This window comes from Colobus angolensis, unplaced genomic scaffold (genome assembly GCF_000951035.1).
Source record: "Colobus angolensis palliatus isolate OR3802 unplaced genomic scaffold, Cang.pa_1.0 Scaffold562, whole genome shotgun sequence".
Classification (NCBI taxonomy): Eukaryota; Metazoa; Chordata; class Mammalia; order Primates; family Cercopithecidae; genus Colobus; species Colobus angolensis.
In genome coordinates this window covers 734,923-762,410 of record NW_012119177.1, presented here as the reverse complement: position 1 = coordinate 762,410, position 27,488 = coordinate 734,923, and the positions used below count along the sequence as shown (strand labels likewise).

Here is a 27,488-nt window from a genome sequence, read left to right as displayed (position 1 = left end):
TTTGGAGTGATACCAAGGTAACAATCTATAAATCATAGAATTAATGGTTGGTAGGCCTGTGAAGAACTTCCATCGTATGCCTCAAGCCCCTCAGAGGACAGTTTGCTAACCATAGAACAAGGTGGTATTTATTACTCATTTCCTCAACTAACATCCTATTCTGATTTCAATAGTATAGGAATCGCACTTTGTTCTGTACACCGTGTGTCCAATCTATCATAAGTCTCATAGTCATGTTATACCCATAAAACTTTATTGACTGAGACATGTATTGCTGAGAAGTCAGGTCTATGTCTTATCTCTACCCTAAGAAATAATTTTTTCTTATTACCATATCATTTTCTTATTCTTAGGACAGCATGGTATACTTCTACATAATCATATATTTGTGTGAATTCTTAAGATAGATGGAGAGATAGACACATAATAAATTTGCACTTACAGTGCAGGGCCTGCCATATATATCTCTCCTGTATGCTCCATAGTGCCAGTGCAGTAGGCATTTGATAGACATTCAGTAAATATTTATAAAATATAGGACCTAAGAGTATGCTTGACACCTTAAGATTTATAAATTATTTCTATTTTTCCAGTCACCTTCATATATTTGTGATTTCCCCCTTCTATCTCTGGCAGGTGTTATGATGCTACAACTTCTGGAAAAAGTAATTGAATTGGAAAATTGGACAGAGGGGAAAGGCCTCATTGTCCGTGGGGCAAAAAATACTTTCTCTTCAGGATCTGATCTGAATGCTGTGAAATCACTAGGAACTCCAGAGGCAAGTGTTATATGAATTATGCATTAGATTCTACATGTTTATTAGACATGTATGACTGTGACATTTATATTTTACTAATGGTTATTATGATGACTTTAATAACTTTCAAAGGATTATAGGGATATTTTGGTTTGTTTTCTTTTTGGTAGAATTATAGGAGGAACAATATAACAAGCAAATGATTCTGAGGTTTTACTAGTAGTATATCTGCAAAGGGCTCTTGTTAAAAGCTTTGAAATTACTATAATTTCTAGTTTAGCAGAACACTGTCAGTTGTGTTAGATATTTTGGAGGGATTCTCTCTCTCTCGTTGTTAATGTTACTCCGGCCCCCTCAAATGCACCACTTTGTCTCTTTATTTTTAAGGTGAATTGAGTTCTTTTTTAAAAATATTTTTAAGTTTAGAATCATTTTAAATTTCCAGAAAAGTTGCAGATGGAGTACAGAGTTCCTATGCACCCTGCATCCGGTTTTCCTTTTTATTGACGTCTTATATTCCTGTGGTACATAGATTTGTTGCTACTAATCAACCAATGTAGTAGTCTGTTCTCACACTGCTATGAAGATCTACCTGAGACTGGGTAATTTTTGAAGAAAAGACGTTTCATTGACTTACAGTTCTGCATGCTATACAGGAAGCATGCCTGGGAGGCCTCAGGAAACTTACAATTATGGTGCAATGCAAAGGTGAAGCAAGCACATCTTACCATGGTGGAGCCGGAGGGCGAGGGGAAGTGCCACACACTTTTAAACAACAAGGTCTCATGAGAACTCATTCACTATCACAAGAACAGCAAGGGGGAAATCCACCCCCACAATCCAGTCACCTCCCACCAGGCCCTTCCTTCATCCTTCAACACTGGGAATTACAATTTGACATGAGATTTGGTTGGGGGACACAGAGCCAAACCATATCATCCAACATTGGTACTTTACTATGAATGAAACTCTCCTGTATGATTTCATTTGTATATGGAATCTAAAATAGTGAAACTCTGCCTAGCATGGTGGCTCACACCTATAATGTGAGTGCTTTGGTAGGCTGAGATGGGAGGATTGCCTGAGGCCAGGAGTTCAACACTAGCCTGGACAACATAGCCAGTCCTTGTCTCTACAAAAAAATAAAAAAATTAGCTGGGTGTGCTGGCACATGCCTGTAGTCCCAGCTACTTGGGAGGCTGAGGTGGGAAGGCTGCTTGAGTCCAGGAGCTTAAGGCTTCATTGAGCCATGTTGGTGTCATTGCACTCCAGCCTGGGTGACAGAGTGAGACCCTGTCAAAAAAAAAAAAAAAAAGTGAAATTCAGAGAAGCCAAGACTGGAATGGCAATTGTCAGGGGCTTGATGGTGGGGATGGGCAGGGATTGATCTTGAGTGTTCTTGTTACATATACACACAAAATTAATAATAATAGTAAAAGGGGTGGGAGGAAACTTTGGGAGGTAGTGTATATGTCTAGGGCCTTGATGGTGGTGATGGTTTAATGGGTGTATACTTATCCACAGACTCATCAAGTTGTATACATTAAATATGTACAGCTTTTTACCTGATAATGTACAGCTTTTTACCTGATAATGATAATTCAACAAAGTAGTTAAAAAAAGAAAAAAGAAACTCCACACTTCATTCACATTTCAGTACTTTTTCTACTGGTGCCCCTTTTCTGCTTCAGGATCAAATCCGGGATACCACAGTACCTTTAGCTGTCATGTTTCAGATTCCTCTTATCTATGACAGTTTCTCAGGCTTACCTTGTTTTTCATGACCTTGGCAGTTTTGAAGAGTACTGGTTAGATATTCTGCAGAATATCCTTCAAATAGAATTTGGTGTTTTTCTCAGATTAGACTGGGGTTGTGGGATTCTCAGAGAAAGACCAGAGGTAAGCTTCTATTTTCATCACATCACATAAAGGGAATATGCTGTCAAGGTGATGTTAACCTTGGTCACCTGGCCAAGGTAGTGTTTGCCTGGTTACGCTATTTTAAATTTGCTTTCCGTACTCCACTCCTTGGAAGCAAGTCACAAAGTTTACTCTACACTCAAGGGGGAAGGGAACATAAATTCCATCTCCTGGAAGGGGGGACATATATGTCCATTATTCTTATGTAAGGGGGATTTGGGTCTTCTCCCCCATTTATTCACATGCTTATTTATTCAGTTATTTATATTAATATGCACTCATGGATATTTATTTTATATTCATTATGCATTTTGTTGCTCAAATTGTTCCAGCTTTGGCCGTTGGGAGCCCAAAGACCAAAAGCCCAAAGTCCTGTCTTCCTTTGACACATCCTTTTGTTTTTTGAGTATTCCCTTACTTATTATAAGATACTCCAAGTTAATCTTGTATTTTCCCTGCTCCAGTTATGTGATGAGGGATTTCTTCAAGGAGTCCTGGTTATGGAAAATGGTAGAGGATGGTGTTAGAAACTAAGATCTATGTGTTAGGTGTTTCTTTTTTTCAAGTGCATTGATATAGAACATTCCTGGGTTAGTTGAACCTACTTGTGACTATAATAGGATCAAGAAAAGCTCTTAATGCAGAGTGAGAAGTCTTGGGTTTAGACATAGGTCTGCCACTCAGTGCCACTCAACTAAATGAGAAAGTTGCTCAGCTTCCTCTAAGCCTTAGCTCCATGGGATATATACAATCTATCTCACTAAAATCTATTGAGGATTGAGTTAGCTATTCTAAAGTGCTTTGTAAGCTAGAGGGAGCTACTGTAACATTTTGAATAGGTAATATAAATTAGTAATATTAAGTTGATAGATCTGCCAGGTGCAGTGGCTCACACCTGTAATCCCAGCACTTTGGGAGGCCAAGGTGGGCGGATCACGAGGTCAGGAGATCGAGATCATCCTGGCCTACACAGTGAAACCCCGTCTCTGCAAAAATACAAAAACAAAAAATTAGCTGGGCATGGTGTCAGGCGCCTGTAGTCCCAGCTACTTGGGAGGCTGAGGCAGGAGAATGGTGTGAATCCAGGAGGCAGATCTTGTAGTGAGCCGAGATCGCGCCACTGCACTCCGGCCTGGGCGACAGAGTGAGGCTCCGTCTCAAAAAAAAAAACAAAAAAAGATGATAGATCAAATTCTATATCATCACTTTTCCTTTAGCAGTCATATGAAGTCAGTACTTTTGTTATTGTTGTTTATTTGTTTTGCTTTTTAAAGATTAGGGTGCAGTAGTGTGAAGGGCTGAAAAAAATGAAGGACAGGAAGATTAGCAATGAACAAAGGTGGTCATCATTAAAATCAGCAAGAATTTGAATGCCTTTAAGTGGAAGCTCTTTAGCATCTCGTGATAAGAAGTTTTACATGAGGTATGTACATAAAGCACCTAGTTCTGGCACATAGTAAAGTTCAAGAAGTAGTAACAACTTAAAAAATATGCTTTTGAATTACCCTGATAGAGTAGAAATGCTATCATCTTCCTTTATCAATCTTACAAGGAACCTGTTTTTCATGAATTCAGTGCTCCTTCCCCCTCTACCACATCTTCTAGGAGAAAAAAAGGAAGGAAATGAAATTAGAAAGGGAAAAAAGTAAGTAATATTTGTTTCCATTTAATTATAGATGTGGGCTGTAGGTGGGTAATAAAGTTTTCATGATATTGCACAAGTCTCATACCACTGTATGTAATATATGATTATTGTTTGCATATGTGAGAAAGAATCTTTCAGATAATCAGAACACTGGCTGTGATAAACTTGGATTTGAAAGCTGGTTTCAATACTTTCTGGCTAAGTGATTAGGCAAGTCACTTAATCTTTCTAAATCTTATTTTCCTAATCTACAAATGAGGATTATTGTAGATATTTCGCTGAGCTATTGTGAGGATTCAAGATAATATATATAAAGTGCCTACTAGCGCTGTATCTGAAAAAGGTAGCTATTATTTTTATTTCAAAGATCTTGAGATTAATAAACATTATCATTAATGAGATGATGCACAATTTGTAGCACTCCACTAGATTTAAATTTGTGATGTATCTGAATGGTTATAGCACTAAGCTGGAAATTTGAAAAGACAGATTTTTTCCCCCAAGATCTAATTATTAGCTATGTCACCTGCAAGTCATTCGATTATACAGGTTGAGTATCCCTTATCCAAAATACTTGGAACTGTAAGTATTTCAAATTTTACATTTTTTCAGATTTTGGAGTATTTGCATATGTATATATATATATATATATATAATGAGATATTCTGGGAGTGGAACCCAACTTTAAACAAAAAAACCACTTATATTTCATATACACCTTAAATACACAGCCTAAAGGTAATTTTATATAGTGTTTTCAATAATTTTTTACATGAAACAAAGTTTGTGTACATGAGGGCAGCTGTGGAATTTTCCACTTATGGTATCATGTCAGCACTCAAAAAGTTTTAGATTTTGGAGCTTTTAGATTTCAGATTTTCATAGCTCAACCTATATATATGTATTTTTCGTCTCTCAAATGGTTGTGTCACTGTTCACCTTAGTTCATGAAAGACACTGTTAAAGACAGAATGATATAATAGACTCTTGTGGGTTTGATAGAAGCTGGTTAGGAAAACATCTCTAAAAAGATGAAGGGTTCTTTTACTTTCTTATTTTCTTCTAGTTAGAAGGTTGTTTCTGCCTCTTTAGATCATGTGGCCACTATTCTTTTTCTATATATTTAAAGATGGAAGTGGAAACATGCTCATTGCTTTATATATACATCATTATATATATGTAGTATATATACATCATTAGTCTGGCATAAGTCATGCAGGAAAACATGGAGAGAGTTTTTATTCCAGCTTCAAATAAGGAATCACTTAGTAAAGTTTATTCTTTCTAGTACCTACATTCTCCAAGTAATCTGCTCTTTTCAACGCCTGAAGTAAATCTTGATTGACAGCTGAGGAGTAGTATTACTGCAAGTGTTTGTCACTTGTTGCTATATACATCTGCCAGTCTCATCAAGGAAATGTGGAATTGTGAATCTGCTTTACAACGAGTGTGCTTAGAACTCAGATCAGAATCTTATTTTATTTAAAACATTGATCTCATTTTATTTTATTGAGACAGAGTCTTGCTCTGTCGCCCAGACTGGAGTACAGTGGCAGCGATCTCGTCTCACTGCAACCGCCACCTCCCAGGTTCGAGTGATTCTCCTGCCTCAGCCTCCCAAGTAGCTGGGATTACAGGCATGGGCCACCATGCCCAGCTAATTTTTGTGTTTTTACTAGAAACAGGTTTTCACCATGTTGGACAGGCTGGTCTCAAACTCCTGACCTCAAGGGATCTGCTCTCTTCCACCTAACAAAGTGCCAGGATTACAGGCATGAACCACCAGGCCTGGCTGGGTTTTTTGTTTGTTTGTTTTGAGACGGAGTCTGGCTCTGTCACCCAGGCTGGAGTGCAGTGGTGTGATCTCGGCTCACTGCAATCTCCACCTCCTGGGTTCAAGCAACTTTCCTGCCTCAGCCTCCCAAGTAGCTGGGATTACAGACACCCGCCACCACACTTGGCTAATTTTTGTATTTTTAGTAGAGATGGGGTTTCACCATTTTGGCCAGGCTGATCTCGAACTCCTGACCTCAGGTGATCCACCTGCCTCAGCCTTCCAGAGTGCTAGGATTACAGGTGTGAGCCACTGCATCCAGCCCGACGCCTGGCTATTTAAAGCATTTTATAAGGTAGATGAATTCTTTATTATCCTTTTATGAAATCTCTGACGTCACAGTATAAGAAATATATAGCATAAAAATAAGCACTTTGAATATTTATGGATAATTTTAAGAATTGTAACAATACGTGTAAGAACTGTATGTATGTAACAATACATACAAGAATTGCAATAATACATATGGGGTGTGTTTATCACGTTATGATTTTAAAATTAACAAGAACTAGAAGTAGTAAAGTTCCTGATATTTCCATGTTTCCTATAAACTATATTCCTATATACTTGAGAAGGAACTATAAATCTGTGTAAAGCTGAAATTTAAAATGACCTCCGGCCAGGCGCGGTGGCTCAAGCCTGTAATCCCAGCACTTTGGGAGGCCGAGATGGGCGGATCACAAGGTCAGGAGATCGAGACCATCCTGGCTAACACGGTGAAACCCCGTCTCTACTAAAAATACAAAAACCTAGCCGGGCGTGGTGGCGGCGCCTGTAGTCCCAGCTACTCGGGAGGCTGAGGCAGGAGAATGGCGTGAACCTGGGAGGCGGAGCTTGCAGTGAGCTGAGATCCGGCCACTGCAGTCCAGCCTGGGCGACAGAGCGAGACTCCGTCTCAAAAAAAATAAAAATAAAAATAAAAATAAAAATACAATACAATAAAATAAAATAAAATGACCTCAGGACTTTTGAGGCTCATACATGTATTATATATGAGTTACAGCTGGAATATGTAATTGCATCTCCCCCTCATAGCTGAAACATTCTGAAACTTACCATGACTTTAAGTTGTAAACAGTTTGTCTGTCAGTGAGGCTCTTCTTTATCCAAATACTTACTCTTTGTTGTTACAGATGCATCACTAACATCTACTTAATTTGGTGAATTTGCTTTCTGAGGATGATGAGATAACTGAAATATATGACAATTTTAGCAACTAGATTATAATTCCTTCTAATTGTAATAAAATGCTTGGAAGTGATTATTAAATGGCTTTTTTATCATAAAAATATAATTATTTTGATGTTTTTACTATTGTATTTGTTCAGTTTTCAAAAGCTTTTTATTAATGTAAATTACCAAATATGGGTAAAAGCAGAGACTAATACAGTGAAACCCTCATGTACTCGTAAGAGCATCAAGCCTATCAACATTTTATTATATTTGTTATCTATTATTCCACTTTTTTTTTTAAGTGTAACTGATCCCATAAGAAGTTGGTTGCATCTTGGTGTGCTTTGTTTATTGTGCGGGAAAAGAGCTCCAACTGTTCCTGTTAGGCAGGTAATTCTTGGTTCAGATGGTAGACGCCAGGAGATCCACTAGGATAACACAAAGATTAACCCTGCTGAAAAGTTATGTATGGGAAAGACAAAGGAATAAAGTAGAAAAAAATATATTTAAATATTAAGACTTGGATTTGATGCCACAGATGTCCTGTAGGCTGCAAGAAGTTTCTTTTCAGAGGGAATATGTAATCAAAGTGCAGTTATAAGCTTTAGAATGTAGGGAAATAAAACCTACTTAGTCTGCAATGGATGGGTATAATGTCTCAAGGAAAAGTGTGGCATTTAGAAACCTTTCTGTTCTTAATCTGTATCCTCCTTTGTCCCTTAACTTTCCTTGTTACTTTTCTCCCAATCTATTTTTCCTTAGATCTCTGTTGCTTATATTTCTACAGTGACCTCAAAGTTCTTGTCTAACTTCCTTGTGTTTGCTACTACTATTGTACAGTTCCATACCCTGATTAATTTATAGACAAGCGGCCAAGCACAGTAGCTCACACCTGTAATCCCAGCACTTTGGGAGGCCGAGGTGGACAGATCACCTGAGGTCAGGAGTTCGAGACCAGCCTGGCTAACATAGTGAAACCTATTTCTACTACAAATACAAAAATTACTTGGCCATGATGGCAGGTGCCAGTAATCCCAGCTACTCAGGAGGCTGAGGCAGGAGAATCACTTGAACCCAGAAGGCGGACGTTGTAGTGAGTCAAGATCACACCACTGCACTTCAGCCTGAGTGACAGAGCAATACACTAGCTAAAAAAAAAAAGAAAAGAAAAAAAAAAAGACAAGCTATTTTAATTTTCTCTAAACCCTTCCGTGTATTTTGAGGAAATTAATAAATCCATATAATAAACACTTAAGAAAGACGCTTATTTATGTTTCTAAATAAGATACTTCTACAGGCTGGGCATTTTTCCACTGTAAACATGGCTTAGAGTAAATATGATGTTAATCCTTCCTTTTGGCATTTTGGCTGAGCATTGTTCTTCTTATCCTTGTTTTATGAGAAGGATCTAGAAGAGTAGGGTTGGATCTCAGGTATCATCCAGATAGAATGAAAATATCACTGTCTGCAGAAACTTTCAAAACCTTGTTTTAGTACTTCTCAGCTTCCAGCTTTTATACATTAGAGCAAGTCTAGCTTTTTATTGGTTCCTCACCCACAGCTTACTCTATCACAGGTATCTCATACTGGCTTGTTTGCTTTCTTCAACCCAGTGAGAGGACAGAGCATTTAACCATTGTGGGTTTAATAACTTTGGGGGACAAATTTAATGAAATCTTTCTTAGCTCTAGGGCATGTTGGCCAATACTGCTTAAACTTCTGTTTTATGATACACTTAAAACCAAAACATACTCATTATCTATTGCCAGTATTGTTAGTAATATTAATAATAATGATAGATAACTTTTATTCTCTTACTATATGTCAGACACTGTTCTAACCTCATTTGGTGCCATAACTTACTTAATCATTACTAGCTCCCTTAATAAAATAGGTACTACTGTTAGCACAATTTGCAGGTAAGAGACTGTAGGACAGAGAGGTTAAGCAGGTTGGGCAAAGTCAAACTAATTAGAAAATGCTAGAGCCCAAATTCAAACCTAGGCAGATTGGCTTTAGAAACTGTTGTCCTAACCGTTTATTTCATATGGCTTCTAATAGACATTTTTAGTGTGTGCCTTTTGTCTTTTGAATGAAAATTGTAATAGTACACAGTCTAATACTTGCTTCACCTTTATTTCTACCAATTCTATATACTTCATTGGAATTTTAAGTAATCTAAATCTAGCAAGAGCAAATATGCATATTAAAATTATTTGATATAGGTAATAGAACAGGTTTTATTGGAAAGGTTTTTAGCAGAGGATAAATCAGTTCACTTTTGAAAACTTTTTAGCTCTTTGTGCCTGTGTTAATTTTCTCATCACTTTGTGAGATACACTGATCTTCCTGATAACAGCTTTGGATTAGGAAATTCCTTCCACATTGGCTTTTACTTTTTCTTGACTGCATTTGTTTTATAAATCAACATAGTTCTCCATCTAAAATTCATCTAATTTTGTTGAGTTCAACAAACACTTACTATGTGCAAAACATTTTACTAGCATCTGAGGAGGGAGAAGGCATACTATCACCATCAAGGGACTTACTGTCTAGACCTAGCAAATGCCACCTTCCCTTCTCCTCTCTAAAGCCTCTCTAACTACCCCCATCCCAATTGAAATGAATAATTTTTTCTTTGACACTCTTCGCAGTTTGTTCAAGCACTTTTTATAATACTTATACTTTGATAGTTGTTGTATTTCTGTATCTCTGGCAAAATTATTGAGAACTTCTTATTATGTTCTCTAGTCCCCATCTTGTAGAGATGATGTGTCTGATAATGCATCTAAACACATATTCATACAACACAATTTATAAATACTATAATTAAGGCATAAAAATAAAAATACTATGGAAACACAAAAGAGAAAATTGTTATTGTGAGATTTAGAAAATCTTGGTGGAAAAATATATGATCTGGGCATTCCTTGAAATAGGTAAAGAGAAAGACAGCCTACTCCAACTAGTAGGAATGATGAAAGCAAAGACACAGGAGCCACAATAAGTGTAAGGTGTTAGAGGGATGGCAAATAGTTTGTGTGGTGAAATTAGGATGCTTGGATGAGGGGTATGGTAGTCAAAGTTGATAAGATAATTTGGAATCAGGTGGTCTTGCCAAGAAATTTAGGTTGTATTCTATAAGACATCATCATCCTACAGGAAGGATTATTAGGTAGCAGGATGGAAGATTATATTTAAGAGGAAAAAGAAATTAAATACAGAAATCGGTGAGGAAGCAAAGCTGTTGTCTCTGGCCATACCACCCTGAGTGCACCCAATCTTGCCAATCTTGGAAGTTAATCGGTGTCGGGTCTGATTAGTCCTTGGGTGGGAGAAAGCAAAGCCATCTTATTGTACTAATCAAGGCTTGAGTAACACAGGTATGAACTAATGCAACAGCAGCGGAACTATAAAAGAAGGGATCAATATTTGAAATATTTCTAAGGAATATCCAAGGAGAAGTACTTGGTAACTAACTGAATGGGGAGAATTGTGAAATAGGAAAGTCAAACATAGTACCAAAATTCTGAGCCTTATTGACCACTAGCTCAGAACTCTTACACTAACTTTTTCCACTAACACAGAACTCTTATGCAATCTTTTACAGAGTTTCTAGGTATATTTTCATCTTTCTAAACATCCTTTAAGTCAAATAGTGCAAATTTTTAAAAAATTTCTCATTTCTTATGGATGAGGAAACTGAATTACATAGTCATGACTTGCTCAAGTTCATGTTGTTATTAAGTGGCAGCACTAGGATTCAAACTCAGTTCTTTTACACTCAGTTGGTTTTGCTGTGCTGAGTTTGAGGTGCTATCAGAATGTGAAAATGTCTAGTAGATCTTAGCACTTTATATGGAAGTAGATGAGACTTCCAAAAAAAAAAGAAAGAAATTATAAATAAAGAATAGTAATTCTTGGAGAGTAAATCATGGATTGGATTTTTGAAACTGCATGGATTTAGGGGATTAGTTGGATAAGAAGAGCCAAGGAAGAAGACTGGAAAACAGCAAACAAAGAAATAAGAGAATCTGGAGTGTAAAATGTTGCTAGAAAGTGAGAGCAAATATGAGAATGAAGAAACTGATTAAAGAAAGGTACTATGTGTTATGAAGAGAGAAAAGATGAATAAGGAAAAGTCATTTAATTTGACAAGTAGGAGATTATTAAAAGCTTTTCAGGAGAGATTTTGGGATAAGGCAGAGGGCCAGATTACACTGGATTGAAGAAAGTGTGTGAGCTAAAAAAAAGACGAGGCAATGAGTTTGGACTACTCTTAGGAAATTTGTTTAAGAAAATTATAAGTTGTGGCAATACCAAGATAAAGCCTTAGAAATATTTTTTTTTTAAATCAAAGCTTAACATAACTTTCCCTTCTTTCCCTTCTTCTTTGATAAGTTTATCATCTTAAGGATAGCAGATGGGTATATCTTACGCCTTTCCCCCCATCATTACCCTGAGTAGAACTCCATAGTGATCTAGAGTATATGATCTGTCACTTATCGCTACATCTTTGCTAATACTTCATGCAAAGCTGAGCTCAAGGAGCCCTAGGATGTCAACAGAGTCAAATACAGCATTATTTGCATTTCAGACAACATCAAAGAGTTTTAAATGGAAACATCATTGTTTAAAAAATACATATTTTTGGCTTCATTACTTTGTAAAAACTTAATTTAAAAAATTTAATGTAATATATTTGCATTATACCTTTGTGTTTCTGCTTATTTTTATTTAAAGGATGGAATGGCTGTATGCATGTTCATGCAAAACACCTTAACAAGATTTATGAGGTAATGCATCCTTCTTTTTAAAACACGATTTCTAAAAGACCAAAAATAGCTTTTTACTATTCCATTATTTGTACTAGTTAAGAAATAATAGCTAATTTTTAAATTACATCTATTCTAATGATATCCTATTTTTTGTGCTATAGAAGATAATCAATTACATGTTAATGAAGTATATACATATGTATTTTAAAAATAAATGAAAGATAAGAAGAATTTAAGACATATCCCCTAAAGAGCTCATATAACTAGCTGTATTTAGGAGTAGATAATTAGGAAAGTTAAATAATGGTATTAGAGCAGAATAATAAAGACACTGATCTATATGTGACACATAAAGGTTACCTAACATTCCAAATTAGTAGAATGTGTAGTGAAGTGGTCTGTATCCAGAGATGAGAGAAAGAACTATGGATTGGAAAGGTTTTACAGCCTTCTGAGGAAGATGAATTGACTTTGTACCTAGATAAAGAAGCAAAGAGGAAATATTCTTCTTGGCCTGTCAAGGTATGTTTGAGGTTACAAACTATGACATGTTTTGGCTGATTAGCTTTTTACTTTCACATTCCAAATGTAGACAAATTTAAAATGATGAAAACTAAGGAAATTCTTATTTAAGCAAGGTTATTAATTGGGCACTGCTGTATTTTTGGTACTCATTGTATCTGAGAGTCTAGAGGGAGTAATAGAATCATAACATTACTGTTCTAAAATAATATCTTCATTTTCTTAACCCCTGTTCAGAACTCTCTTTTCCTATTGCATTTGACTTTTTCTTACATAAATCTGAAAAGTTACTATTTTTTTTAAATCTTTCTACATGGGAGCGGTGTATATTAGGAAATTTTCAATTAGTTTAGACCTGAACCTTTGCATTGTAGGTTAGAACCTACAAAAATTCCATACTTGCAAAACTTTTTAGATTTACCTTGTATTCACACACCCCTGCAAAGTGGGTCTTTGCAGACAGGAAAGGTAAAAGATTTATTTTTACTGCAAAATCATGCCTTTATATAGGATTAGCATGTGGATTATTTCAGGCAACAATGAGTTGATTTTTGAAGGAACCTTCACAACACAGTTTTGGAGCTCTGTCTTTTGTAACACATTTCGAACCTTTGGATATAGCCTTGATTTTCCAACTTTTAACCTGATACCAATAAAATGGACAAAGATAATATCACATAGAATTATTCTGAAGAACCACTGCTGCTGAGAAGTTCCAGGAGCTATAAATTAGACAAAAGCATCCATTTATTTGGGAGTAAGTTACAATATGGCTATAGCCTAAAAATATATAATGATTCAAGGAGGTATTTTGATGAACTTACATGGCATTTGTTGTGAACTACTATATCTTTAGTATTACACTGTTTTTCTTCTCATGATGTAAAGGTTCAAACTTCTGCTATCCTTTGATATGTGTTTGTTTTTATGAAGACTGCAATATTTTGTTTCCACTGCATTTTAAGATTTTTTAAAAATAACATTAAGTGAATATTGAAATTAAAAATTGTAACATCAGTTTTTTCTTCAATATACAGACTTCCTTTAATAAGTGTTGCGCTGGTTCAAGGTTGGGCATTGGGTGGAGGAGCAGAATTTACTACAGCATGTGATTTCAGGTAGGATGAAAATTGCATTAATTTCTTGCAGAAATATAATTAACTTGCTCAAATTCATTTTTGTCTTAATATCAATATTTTATATATTCTTAAATAGGATAAACCTATTTTCTTTTTTGAATATTTTCTTTTTGTCAGTCATTCAAGTAGATAATTTTTATCTAATATAACTTCATGATCACTTCATCACTATGCATTTTCAAAAAATTAACGAAACACAAGGTTTTAATATTTTGAATAGAGCAAATCCATATTAGCAAAACTCCTGGAAGGAAAGCTAAGGAAACATACGAAACTTTAAAATCCAAAAGAATTATACAAACAAAGGTGAGCAGCGTTAAAAAAGAAAAATAGAATGCAGAAAGAGAGACTGCTGTAGCTGTTTTCTCACCAATAAAAAGAGACTTTCTGAGATCCCTTTGTCTTCTTTCTGCTGTGATTTATAGCAACTTTGTGGGACTTTTGGGAAGATTAGGGAATAAAGATAGAGAAAGTTCTTTGGGACCAATAGCTCTTCAGTCCCTATAATTATTTTCAGTATTTGATAGCTGTATTATATAGAAATGACATTTTGTAAAATCTAATGCTTTAGACATCTAAACTGCTTTCTCAGTACCATTCCCAAGACCTACTAACACAGCTAGCTATAAGGAGACCAGTACAATGCTCCGTAAGTTATCTGTACAGGCTCACACACTGGAGCCTCTTTATAATGCAAAAGGTAGTATATATAGCATAATTAGAGGTGAAATGGCAAAACAGTAAAGAGCCTGAGCACTGATGTCAGGTAGACCTAGGCTGAATCCCAGTTTGCCACTTTTACCTATTTGACTTTGAGCAAGTATTTTACCTCTCTTCATCTCAGTTTCTTTATCTATAAAATGGAAGTATCTCCCTTAAATATTTATAAATAGATTTAAATAAGATAGTGAATATATAGGTTTTAGCATAATGTTTAACCTAAAGTTTACATAAGTATTCACATAATATTCTGGTTTAGAGTTTTAAGATTACCTTATACAACTGTCTCTTACCAATGCCAATATGGTAACATTCTGGCATACTTTGAAACTCACTGTCTTTTCATTTGGAATGTTTTCCAGTCTTTGGGCTAACCCTGGCCTTGCTATTTTTTAAAAAATTCATTATACGCTTGACCCTAGCTAAGAAAAATATTGGAGTATACATTAAGAGAAGACTTCTAGTAAACTTTTTGTCTCACTTTCAGACACTGAAGAGAAAGTCGTTCTGTGCTGACATGTAATGCTCTAGATATTTCAAAACATCATGTTGTACATTTAAAACATTTTTAGGCCTGGCATGGTGACTCATGCCTGTAATCCCAGCATTTTGGGAGGCTGAAACGGGTGGATCACCTGAGGTCAGGAGTTCGAGACCAGCCTGGCCAACATGGTGAACCCCTATCTCTACTAAAAATACAAAAAATTAGCCAGGTGTGGTGGCACATGCCTGTCTGTAGTCCCGCAACCTAGGAGGCTGAGGCAGAAGGATTGCTTGAACCTGGGAGGTGGAGGTTGCAGTGGGCCAAGATCGCACCATTGCACTCCAGCCTGGGCAACAGAGTGAGACTCTGTCTCAAAAAAAAATAAAAAATTAAATAAAAAATTAAATTTGTTGAGCTACAAATTATATACAATAAAATGAATGAATTTTAATTGTATGGTGTAAATGGATTTTGATGAATATATACATCCATGTAATCACCTCCACAATCAAGATTGAGAACATTTTTATCACCCCTATCTGTATGTCTTCGTATACCTCTTCCCAGTCAGTTCCCACCAAGGTAAACACTGATCACTTTCTCATTTTAAAATAGATTTTTAAAAAAGAATTTTACATAAATACATGTCATAAAGTATGTACTTTTTAATGTCTGCCTTCTTTAATTCAGTATAATTATTTTGAGAGTCATCCATGTTGTACCATATATGAATACTTTGTTCCTTTTTAATGTTGGAAAGTATTTTATTATGTGGATATTCAAGTTTGTTTCTGAGATTTATCTGTTTTTGCATTTTTCAGTGGTTTGTTCATCTTATTGCTTAGTAGTATTGCTTTCTATGCCTATGTAGCACAGTAAGTGTCATACATTAATCGGCACATGAGCTATTTCTGGTTTTGGCCTATTATAAATAAAGCTGTTGTGAACATTCATGTATAAGTATTTGTGTGGGCATATGTTATCATATCTTTTGGGTGAAAATCTAAGAGTGGAATTGCTGGGGTGATACGGTAAGTGTAAGTATATGTTTAACTTAAGAGCAAATATATTGGTTTCTTATATTTTCTAGGTGGGTTGTATAATTTTTATTCTCATAAGCAATGGAAGAAAGTTCCAGCTGCACCACATGGTGTACCAACATGTGGTACACCATGTGGTACTGTCAAGCTGTTTAGATTTAGCCGTTTGATGGGCGGGAACCATTGTGAGAGCTCATTGTGATTTCAGATTTAAATTTCCACAGTGACTCGTGTTGAGGATCTTGTGTTTATTGGCCATTAGATATATCTTCTTCTTTGTTGCTTCAAATCATTTGACTCTTTAAAAAAAATTTGATTTGTCTTATTATTATTGAACTGTAGGAGTTTTTTATATATTCTGTATAAAATTCCTTGGGATAGCAATAATTATAGTAGCAGAGGTGAAGTATGCTCATGTGTCTATGTCTATCTCGACTGTAATACTAAATAGTATCCACAGCCTTAGGAGCAATAATACTTTCTCACAGCCTGTGAGTTGTTTTTTTATTAGTAGTATCTTTGGAAGAGCAGAAATTTGAATTTTTAAAATGTTTTCAACTTCTCATTTGCACTAACTATACACTTATGACAAACTTGCAGAAATCATACATATAACTCCCACATACCTTTCAATCAGTTTCCCCAAATGTTAGTATCATATGTAGCCACAGTGCAATTATGGGAAATTAACATTGATTCAATACTTGTAATTAATCTACAGACCTCATTCAGTTTTTTTCAGTTATCATACTAAATTTTTTTTTCTCTGGCCCAGGATTCAGTCAAGGTCTGTTTTTTCAGATATAAATATAGCCATCCCAGTTTTCTTTCTTTTTTTCTTTTTCTTTTCTTTTTTTTGAGACAGAGTCTCTGTTGCCTAGGCTGAAGCGCAATGGCATGATCTCAGCTCACTACAACCTCCGCCTCCCGGGTTCAAGCAATTCTCCTGCCTGAGCCTCCTGAGTAGCTGCAATTAATTACAGGTGCCCACCACCACTCCTGGTTAATTTTTGTACTTTTAGTAGAGACGGGGTTTCACCATGTTGGCCAGGCTGGTCTCGAACTCCTGACCTCATGATCCAGGGCCCACCTCTGCCTCCCAAAGTGCTGGGATTACAGGCGTGAGCCACCATGCCTGGCCCCCAGTTTTCTTACGGTTAAGATTTCTGTGGTGTATCCTCTTCTGTCCTTTCATCTTTAACTTGGCTGCCTTGTTCAAAGTAGATTCTAGTAGACAACATATACTACGGTTTTGCTTTTTTATTCAGAATGATAATTTCTTCCTTTTAATTGGAGTGTTTGTTCCGTATATATAGCCAATGTTGTATTGATAAAATTGGGTTTAAATCTGCCATCTTGGTACAGGCATAACTCAGAGATATTACAGGTTTGGTTTCTTCCAGACCACCCCTATAAAGTTAATATCACAATAAAGTGAGTCACACGAATTTTTTTGTTTCCTAGTGTGTATAAAAGTTATGTGTACACTATACTGTAGTCTGTTAAGTATGCAATAGCCTTATATTTGAGAAAACAATGCATCTATCTTAATTAATAGGTAATTTATTGCTGAGAAATGCTACCAAGCATCTGAGCCTTCACCGAGATGTAATCTGGTGGGGAATCTTGCCTCAATTTTGATGGCTGCTAACTGATCAGAGTGGTGCTTCCTGATGATTGAGGTGGATGTGGCAATTTCTTAAACTAAAACAACAATGAAGTTTGTTGACCAATTGACTCTTCTTTCACAAAAGATTTCTGTGTAGCATGCAGTGCTGTTTGATGGCATTTTACCTATAGTAGAACTTCTTTCTGCCATTGATTTTTCAAATATAAATTTATGTAATATTCTAAATCCTTGTTGTCATTTCAACAATGTTCACAGCATCTGCACCAAAAATAGATTCCATCTTAAGAAACCACATATTTTGTTCATCCATAAGAAGCCACTCCTCATATATTCATGTTTTATCATGAGATTGCAGCAATTTGGTTACATCTTCAGGCTCTACTTCTAATTCCAGTTGTCTTGCTACTTCCATCACATCTGCAGTTATTTCCTTCACTGAAGTCTTGAACTCCTTAAATCTTCATGAGGGTGGAAAGCCAACCATGAGGGTTGAAAACAATTTTTTTTTTTTAATTTTTAACATAGTAGACGTATGTATCTATGGAGTACATGAGATGTTTTGCTACAGACATGCAATATGTAATAATCACATTATGGAAAATGGGGTTTCTGTCCCCTCAAGCATTTATCCTTTGTGTTACAGATAATCCAGTTATACTCTTTTAGTTATTTTTAAATGTATAATTAAGTTATTATTATAGTATTGACTACAGTCACCCTGTTCTGTCAAATAGACCTTATTCATTCTTTCTATTTTTTTTTGTACCCATTAACCATCCCCATCTCCCTGCCAACTCCACACTACCTTTCCCAGACTCTGGTGATTATCTTTTTATTCTCTATCTTTATGAATTCAATTGTTGATATGGTTTGGTTCTGTGTCCCCACCCAAATCTCATGTTGAATTGTAATCCTCAGTTTTGGAGGAGGGGTCTGGTGGGAGGTGATTGAATCATGGGGACAGACTTCCCCCTTGCTGTTTTCATGATAAGTGAGTAAGTTCTCACAAGATCTGGTGGTTTAAAAGTGTGTAGCACTTCTCCTTTAGCTCTTTCTCTCCTGCTCTGTCATGTGAAGATATGCCTGCTTCCGCTTCGTCTTCTGCCATGATTGTAAGTTTTCGGTGGCCTCCCCAGCCATGCTTCCTGTACAGTCTATGGAACTATGAGTCAATTAAACCTCTTTTCTTCACAAATTGCGCAGTGTCAAGTAGTTCTTAATAACAGTGTGAGAAAGGGTTTGTGGAATATTGCTCAAGAAATTTTTGCCAAGTACAGTGACCCTGAGATTTTCCCCAATGTTTTCTGGTAGTAGTTCCAGAGTTTGAGGTCTTAAATTTGTCTTTAATCTATTTTTTCCTTTGTGTGTGTGTGTGTGTGTGTGTGTGTATGTGTTTTGTTGTTTGTTTTCTGGGTGTTTTTTGTCTTTGATTTGATTTTTCTATGTGGTGATAGATAGGGGTCTAACTTCATTCTTCTGCATACAAATATCCAGTTTTCCCAGCATTATTTATTGAAGAGAATGTGCTTTCTCCAGTGTATGTTCTTGGTACCTTTGTCGCAAATGAGTTGCCTGTGTATCTGTAGATTGGTTTCTGGGTTCTCCATTCTGTTTCATTGGTTGTCTGTTTTTATGCTATTTTGGTTTTTGTAGCTCTGTAGTATAATTTGAAGTCAGGTAATGTGATTCCTCCTGGGCTGTTCTTTGTGCTGAGGATAGTTTTAGCTATTCTGTGTTTTTTTGTGGTTGCATATAAATTTTAGGATTTTTTTTCGATTTATGTGAAGAATGTCATTGGTATTTTGATGACAATTACACTGAATATCTAGATTGCTTTGGGTAGAATGGACATTTTAACAATGTTGTTTCTTCCAATCCATGAACGTAGAATATCTTTTCATTTTTGATGTCTACTTCAATTTCTTTCATTGGTGTTTTATAGTTTTCATTATAGACATGTTTCACTTCTTTGGTTAATTCATAGGTATTTAATTTTATGTGTGGCTATTGTAAATGGGATTACTCTTTTAATTTCTTTTTCAAATTGTTCACTGTTTACATATAGAAAAGCTACTGATTTTTTGTATGTTGATTTTTTATTTCGCAACTTTAGGCTTTTTTCCACACATAGATTGTATAATCTACAAACAAGGATAATTAGATTTCTTCGTTTCCAATTTGGATGCCCTTTATATCTTTTTCTTGTCTGATTGCTCTAGCTAGGACTTCCAGTACTATGTTGAACAACAGTTGTGAAAGTAGGCATCCTTGTTGCGTTGTAGATCTTAGAGAGAAGGCTTTCACCATTTCCCCACTCAGTATGATACTAACTGAAGGTCTGTCATATATGGCGTTTAGCATATTGATGCATGTTCCTTTTATACCTAGTTTCTTGGTGTGTGTGTGTGTGTGTGTTTGTTTTTAATCATGAAGGGATATTGAATTTTATCAAATGCTTTTTCAGCATGAATCCCTAGCTTTTGTCCTTCATTCTGTTGGTATGATGTATCACATTGATTCATTTGTGTATGTTGAACCATCCTTGCATCCCAGAGATAAATTCCACTTGGTCATGTTGAATGATTTTTTTAATGTATTGTTTAATTCAGTTTGCTAGTATTTTGTTGATGATTTTTGCATCAATATTCATTGGAGATATTGGCCTGTAGTCTTCTTTTTTCGAGATGTATTTATCTGGTTTGGTATCAGGGTAATACTTGCTTCAGAGAATGAGTTTGGAAGTATCTCCTCCTCTATTTTTCAGAATATTGGAATAGTTTGAGTGGCATTGCTGTTAGTTCTTCTTTAAATGTTTGTCAGAATGTAGCAATGAAGCCATTGCATCCTGGGTTTTTCTTTACTGGAAGACTTTTTATTACATCTTCAATCTCCTTACTAGTTATTGGTCTGTTCAGGTTTTAGATTTCTTTCTACTCAATCTTGCTAGGTTGTATGTGTCTAGGAATTTGTTCATTTCTTCTAGATTTCCCAATTTATTGACATGTAGTTGCTCATAGTAGCCACTAATAATCCTTGAATTTCTGCAGTATTAGTTGTAATGTCTCCTTTTTCATGTCTGATTTTATTTATTTGGAAGTCCCCCCTTTTTTTTTTTCTTTGTTAGTCTGGCTAAAGATTTGTCAATTTTGTTTAACTTTTCAAAAAAGCCAACTTTTTGTTTCATTGCTCTTTTGTATTTCTTTTCTTTTCTTTCTTTTTTTTTTGACAGAGTCTCGCTCTGTTGCCCAGGCTGGAGTGCAGCAGTGTGATCTCAGCTCACTGCAACCTCCACCTGCTAGATTCAAGTGATTCCTCTGCCTCAGCCTCCTGAATAGCTGGGATTACATGTGCGTGCCACCATGCCCAGCTAATTTTTGTATTTTTAGTAGAGATGGGCTTTCACCATGTCAGTTAGGCTGGTCTCGAACTCCTGACATTGTGATCCACCCACCTTGGCCTCCCAAAGTGTTGGCATTACAGGTGTGAGCCTCCACTCCCAGTCAATATTTTTTAAAATTTTGATTTCATTTATTTCTGCCCTGATCTTTAGTATTTCTTCTACTAATTTTTGGTTTGGCTTGCTCTTGCTTTTCTAGTTCTTTGAAATGCATTATTAGGTTATTTGAAATTTTTCTTGTTTTTTCATATAGGCACTTATAGCAATAAACTCCCTGTTAGTACTGCTTTTGCTGTATCTCATAGGCTTTGGTATGTTATGCTTCCATTATCATTTGTTTTAAGAGAATTTTCAGTTTCCTTAATTTTTTAATTGACCCATTAGCCATTCAGGAGCATATTGTCTAATTTCCATGTATTTGTGTAGTTTCCAAAATTCCTCTTGTTATTGATTTCTAGTTTCCATTGTGATCACAGAAGATGTTTGATATTGTTTTAATTTTTTGAATGTTTTAAGATTTGTTTTTTGACCAAACATATATGGTCTACCTTTAAGAATGATCCATGTGCTAAGGAAAAGAATGTGTATTCTCCAGCTATTGGATGAAATATTGCATAAATATCTACTAGGTACATTTGTTTCTATAGTGCAGATTAAGTCTGATGTTTCTTTGTTGATTTTCTTGTCTGGAAGATCTGTCCAGTGCTGTATTAGTCCATTCTTGCATAGATATAAAGAACTACCTGAGACTGGGTAATTTATAAAGAAGAGAGGTTTAATTTGCTCACAGTCCTACAGGCTGTACAGGAAGCATGGCTAGGGAATCCTCAGGAAATGTACAGTCATGGCAGAAGATGAAGGGGAAGCAGGCACATCCTACATGGCTGGAGCAGGAGAAAGAGAGAAAAAGGGGAGGGTACTACACACTTAAACAAGATCTCATGCGAAATCATTCATTATCACAAGAACACCAAGGGGGAAGCCTGCCCCCATAATCTAGTCACCTCCTCCTACAACATTAGGGATTATAATTCTACAAGGGATTTGGGTGAGGACACAAATCCAAACCGTATCAAATGCTGAACGTGGGGTGTTGAAGTCTCCAGCTATTACTGTATTGGGGCCTATCTCTCACTTTAGCTCTAATAATATTTCCTGTATATATCCAGTTGCTCCAGTGATGGGTGGCATATACATTTAAAATTGTCATAGCCTCTTGCTTAATTGGCCCGTTTATCATTATATAGTGACCTTCCTCATCTCTTCTTACAATTTTTGTCTTGAAATCTATTTTGCCTGAAATAAATATAGATACTCCTGTTTTCTTTTTGTTTTCATTGGCATGGAATATCTTTTTCCATTCCTTTATTTTCAGTCTTTGTGTGTCTTTATAGGTGAAATGTGTTTCTGGTACGCAACAGATCATTTGGTCTTTTTTTTTTTTTTTTTAATCCATCAACAGTCTATGTCTTTTGATTGCAGAGTTTAGTCCATGTACATTCAATATTATTATTGGTAGGTAAGGACTTACTCCTGCCATTTTATTTGTTTTTTGGGTTGTTTTGTGGTCTTTTCTTTCTTTTCTTCTGGTCTTCCCTTTTGTGATGATGATGTTCTTGGTGATTTAGCTTCTTGCTTTTAATTTTTCTGTGTATCTTTTACATTTTTTGGTTTGCAAATACTTTATCTTATTAGGCTTGCAAATACTGTCTTATAACTCATTATTTGAAGGTGATAACAACTGAACATTGTTTGGATAAACAAACATGCAAAAAGAAAATAATAAACACTTTATGCCTTAACTTTATCCTCCTGCTTTTTAATTTTTTGTTGTTTCTAGTTATATCTTATTGTACTGTCTGTGTCATGTAAAGTTGTTTTAGTTATTGTTTATGATTGGTTCATCATTTTGTCTTTCTACTTAAGACACAGTTACAGTGTTTTAATATTCTGTGTTTTTTTGTATGCTTACTATTACTAGTGAGTTTTGTACCTTCAGATGATTTCTTATTGCTCGTTGACATCGTTTTCTTTCCGATTAGAGTGCTCCCTTTAATATTTCTTGTAGGACAGGTCTGGTGTTGATGAAATCCCTCAGCTTTTGTTTGGAAATCTTTATTTCTCATGTTTGAAGGATATTTTTGCAGAATATACTATTCTAGCATGAAAGGATTTTTCCCTTAGCACTTGCACTATGTCATGCCATTCTCTCCTGGCCTGTAAGGTTTTCACTGAAAAGTCTTCTGCCAGACATATTGGAGCTTAATTGTGTGTTGCTGGTTTCCTTTCTCTTGCTGCTTTTGGGATCCTTTCTTTATTACAGACCATGATTTATCCTTGACCTTTGGAAGTTTATTAAATGCTTTGAGGTACTTCTCTTTGGGTTCAATCTGCTTTGCTGCTGTATAACCTTCTTGTACTTGGATATTGATGTCTATCTCTAGGTTTTGGAAGCGCTTTGTTATTCCTTTGAATAAACTTTCTAACCCTATCTCTTGCTCTGCCTCTTCTTTAAGGCCAATAATGCTTAGATTTGCCCTTTTGAGACTATTTTCTATATCCTGTAGGAACGCTTTTTTATCTTTTTTCTTTTGTTTCCTCCAGCTGTATTTCAAATAGCGTGTCTTCAAGCTCACTAATTCTTTCTTCTGCTAGATCAATTCTGCCATAAAAAGACTCTGATGCATTCTTCAATAGTATGCCAGTTGCATTTTTCAGCTCTAGAATTTCTGCTTGGTTCTTTTCATTTCAATCTTGTTCTTAAATTTATCTGATAAGATTCTAAATTCCTTCTCTGTGTTATCTTGAATTTCTTTTGAGTTTTCTCAAAACAACTACTTTGAATTCTCTGTCTGAAAAGTCACATATCTCTTTTTCCAGGATTCGTCTGTGATGCCTTATTTAGTTCATTTGGTGGGTACATGTTTTTCTAGGTGTCCTTGATACTTGTAGATGTTCTTTGGTATCTGGGCATTGAAGAATTAGGTATTTATTATAGTCTTCACAGTCTGAGCTTGTTTGTAGTGGTCCTTCTTGGGAAGACTTTCCAGATATTCAGAAAGACTTAGGTGTCATGATCTAAGCTGTGTCTGCTTTAGAGGGCACCCGAAGCCCAGTAATGCTGTAGTTCTTGCAGACTTGTGGAGATACTGCCTTGATGGTCTTGGAGAAGATCCAGAAGAATTCTCTGGATAACCAGGCAGAGACTCTTGTTCTCTTCCATTACTTTCTCCCAAACAAATGAAATCTCTCTCCCTGTGCTGAGCCCCATGGAGCTGAGGGTGGAGTGAACCAAGTAGCCCTATGGCCACCACCACTAGGACTGTGCTGGGTCAAACCTGAAGCTAGCACAGCACTGGGTCTTGCCCAAGCCTTCCATAACCACCCCCTGGATACCGCCTATGTTCACTTGAGGCACTAGGGCTCTATAATCAGCAAGTGGCAAAGCCAGCCAGTCCTGTGTTCTTCCTTGCAGGGTGATGATTTCCACTAGGCTCTGGACAAGTCCAGAGGTGCTGTCTGGGAGCCTGACCCTATGGTCAAAAACTTTAGAAGTCTAGCTGGTATTCTGACTTGCCTGACCTGTGAACTCAGACCACAAAACGTAGACCTTTCCAGTCTTCTCTCCCCTTTCCAAAGGTGGAGGAGTGTCGCCCCACGGCCCTGTCACCACTGGCTCACAGGGAATACTGCCAAATGATCGTTGATATTACGGTGAAAATCTGTTATCTGTTGTAGCCACCTTCATCAATAACCCTAGCTAGATCTTCAGGATCACTTGCTGCAGCTTCTATGTTACCCCTTACTGCTTCACTTTGCACCTTTGTATTATGGAGATGACTTCTTTCCTTAAACCTCATAAACCAACCTCTGATGGTCTCAAACTTTTCTTCTGGAGCTTCCTTACCTCTCTCAGCCTGTGTACTGTTGAAGAGAGTTAGAACATTGTTCTGGATTAGCCTTTGACTTAAGGAAATGCTGTGGCTGGTTTGGTCTTCTATCCAGACCACTAAAACTTTCTTCATATCAGCAATAAGACTGTTTGACTTCCTTATTATTCATGTGTTCACTGGATTAGCACTTTGAATTTCCTTCAAGAACTTTCCTGTTGTACTCATAACTTGGCTTTTACCCTGAATTTTATGGTAATTACTTTCTTGCTTTCCTTTATAGTTTTATAAGCTAAATATTCCAAAATAAATACAATTTTTATTTTTTTGACTTCATATAAATGGCATCATATGGTAGTAGAAATAGAATGAGAAAAGATTCATATGCTAACTTATGAAAAACAGTAAATTTTATATTTATTTTTCTTTTTTATAATTTATGACTCAGGTTTCAGTTCATCCGTTAAAATATGTCACTTCATGTTCACACAGACAGAGATTTTCCAGTTTTTTTGGTGTATAAGACAGTTTACAGAAATCCTAACCTCTTGAAAACTAGTGTTCAATAATGGGCAGAATTCTTATGCATAATTAAAAAAGGTGATTTCACATGACAGTGCCCTCTGCTGTCAGCAGTGCAGATTGCATTAGAATGCTGCTGTTACTACCTTTTATTCTGTGAGGAGAAAGCAGTCATTGGCTTTATGCTTGATGTGACTAAACAGGAAATGTTCTATGTGTGAAAGTATTAAATGCATTCCTCACTTTACACTGAAATACAGGTAGTTATGAAATATATAATTTCAACACATATATAAATATAAAATGTACATCTAAATATATAATTTAAAAAATTTTAAGACTGGGCACAGTGGGTCAGGCCTATAATCCCAGCACTTTGGGAGACCGAGGTGGGTGGATCACCTGAGGTCAGGAGTTCAAGACCAGCGTGGCCAACTTGGTGAAAACCCATCTCTACTAGAAATACAAAAATTAGCTGGGCATGGTGGCAGGCGCCTGTAATTCCAGCTACTCGGGAGTCGGAGGCAGGAGAATCGCTTGAACCCGGGAGGCGGAGGTTGCAGTGAGCTGAAATCACGCCATTGCACTCCAACCTGGGCAACAAGAGTGAGACTCTGTCTCAAAAAGAAAAAGAAAAAAAAAAAAGAATCTTAAGCTATATGTAAGTGTGTGTTATTACACTGAAAAATCCTCTGTGTAAAAGAAAATGAAAATTCAAGAAAATTAAGACTTTCTAGATGTCATTTGGAACAAGTGAAAACCCTCTAACATAGATTCCGGCGTTCATCTTTATTAGATTTTTGCACCATCCTTCATATTGATTTCTCATCGATGTTTAAGTGTAGTTAGGGTTTAGGACAGAAAAGCACAATAGCAGGAAAAATAATCCTTTAATACTGCTAAATTGCCTAGCTGTCATTCTCTAATTGAAGAAAATGTAATGAATCCTAGAGCTTCATAAAATATTTAATTTTATTTGTTACAAGATGTCTGAGGGTACTGTCTACACTCAGTATCTGGAGATACCAGGTGCTATTGTCAAAAAGCTTCTGATGAAAACTTACTCATTTTTGGACCAGCTTTTCTGAAAGTCGTGTTTGTTTATTAAACATATTTTAGCACCCATGTGCTAGGCACAGCCATTCACAAAACTTATGCCTTGGTTTTCTGTTTCATTTTTCTAGTAATATGTTTTTGTTATATTTTACAAAATTATTGGTCTGCAATCGATTAGACAGCTTTTTTAAAAATGAAGAAGAAATTGATCCTTGACCAGAGAAATTTGACAAGCACTGTCCTAGGCTATTCAGCCTTTTTAAAACCCACATACCAAAAGCAACTATAGTTCTTAAATGTTAGAGGCTAATAGAGAGGATTGCATACTGAATGAACTACATTGGTAGCCCCTGTTTCCAGGAAGTGATAAATCAGTACAAGTTCCTCTAGCTGATTTTTTCCCCTTTACTTTATCAATACCTCACCAGTTATTTTCTATGACAGATTGTTTTAATTATTTCCTAAGAATGTCTGCTTGTTCTAAAACAACATGGAAAGCTTTGATATTATTTGCTAAAAAGATAAGTTCCTTCTTTTATGTGTGTTGGCCCTTTTAGCTTGTTTAACTTTCTTACCTTGGAGAATTGCCTGGAATTCACTCAACTGACATTTTCATCCATGCCAATGGAAGTACTTCAGCAGACGGAGATACTTAATATGAATATATAAAAGAAATGAACTCATGTAGCATTCTAACACTGTCCCCTTCCGCCAAAACCCTGTGAGCACCAGCTGATAATAGATGTAATGAATACATATGTCAGAAACACTCAGTTCTACTTTGCATCAATAGACCCTCACTTGAGTCATACTGTTCATGTAAAATATTCCAAGAGAAAATGGCTTTTAAAAACCATTTTTTAAAAGCAAAAGACTAACATAAATTAAAAATTGGTATTTCTCAATGGTCAGAATCTAGTCAAGCATTATGTTTCCATTGATGTGAGGAAATGGAAAGCTAGAAATGTGACAAAACAATA

The 27,488-nt window shown here is 36.0% G+C and overlaps 1 protein-coding gene across 2 annotated transcripts in view; it reads left to right on the top strand.

The window, feature by feature from the left end:
• Positions 1-27,488, top strand: part of ECHDC1 (ethylmalonyl-CoA decarboxylase 1) — a 61,273-nt gene that overhangs the window by 20,371 nt on the left and 13,414 nt on the right. The window contains exons 3-7 of one of the 2 annotated variants that reach the window (XM_011961674.1): positions 637-779; positions 1,204-1,282; positions 12,074-12,126; positions 12,590-12,630; positions 13,668-13,748. In XM_011961674.1, the coding sequence (XP_011817064.1) occupies positions 637-779; positions 1,204-1,282; positions 12,074-12,126; positions 12,590-12,630; positions 13,668-13,748 (397 nt within the window). The remainder of the gene's footprint in view (positions 1-636; positions 780-1,203; positions 1,283-12,073; positions 12,127-12,589; positions 12,631-13,667; positions 13,749-27,488) is intronic. The other variant, XM_011961675.1, reaches the window with a different exon arrangement.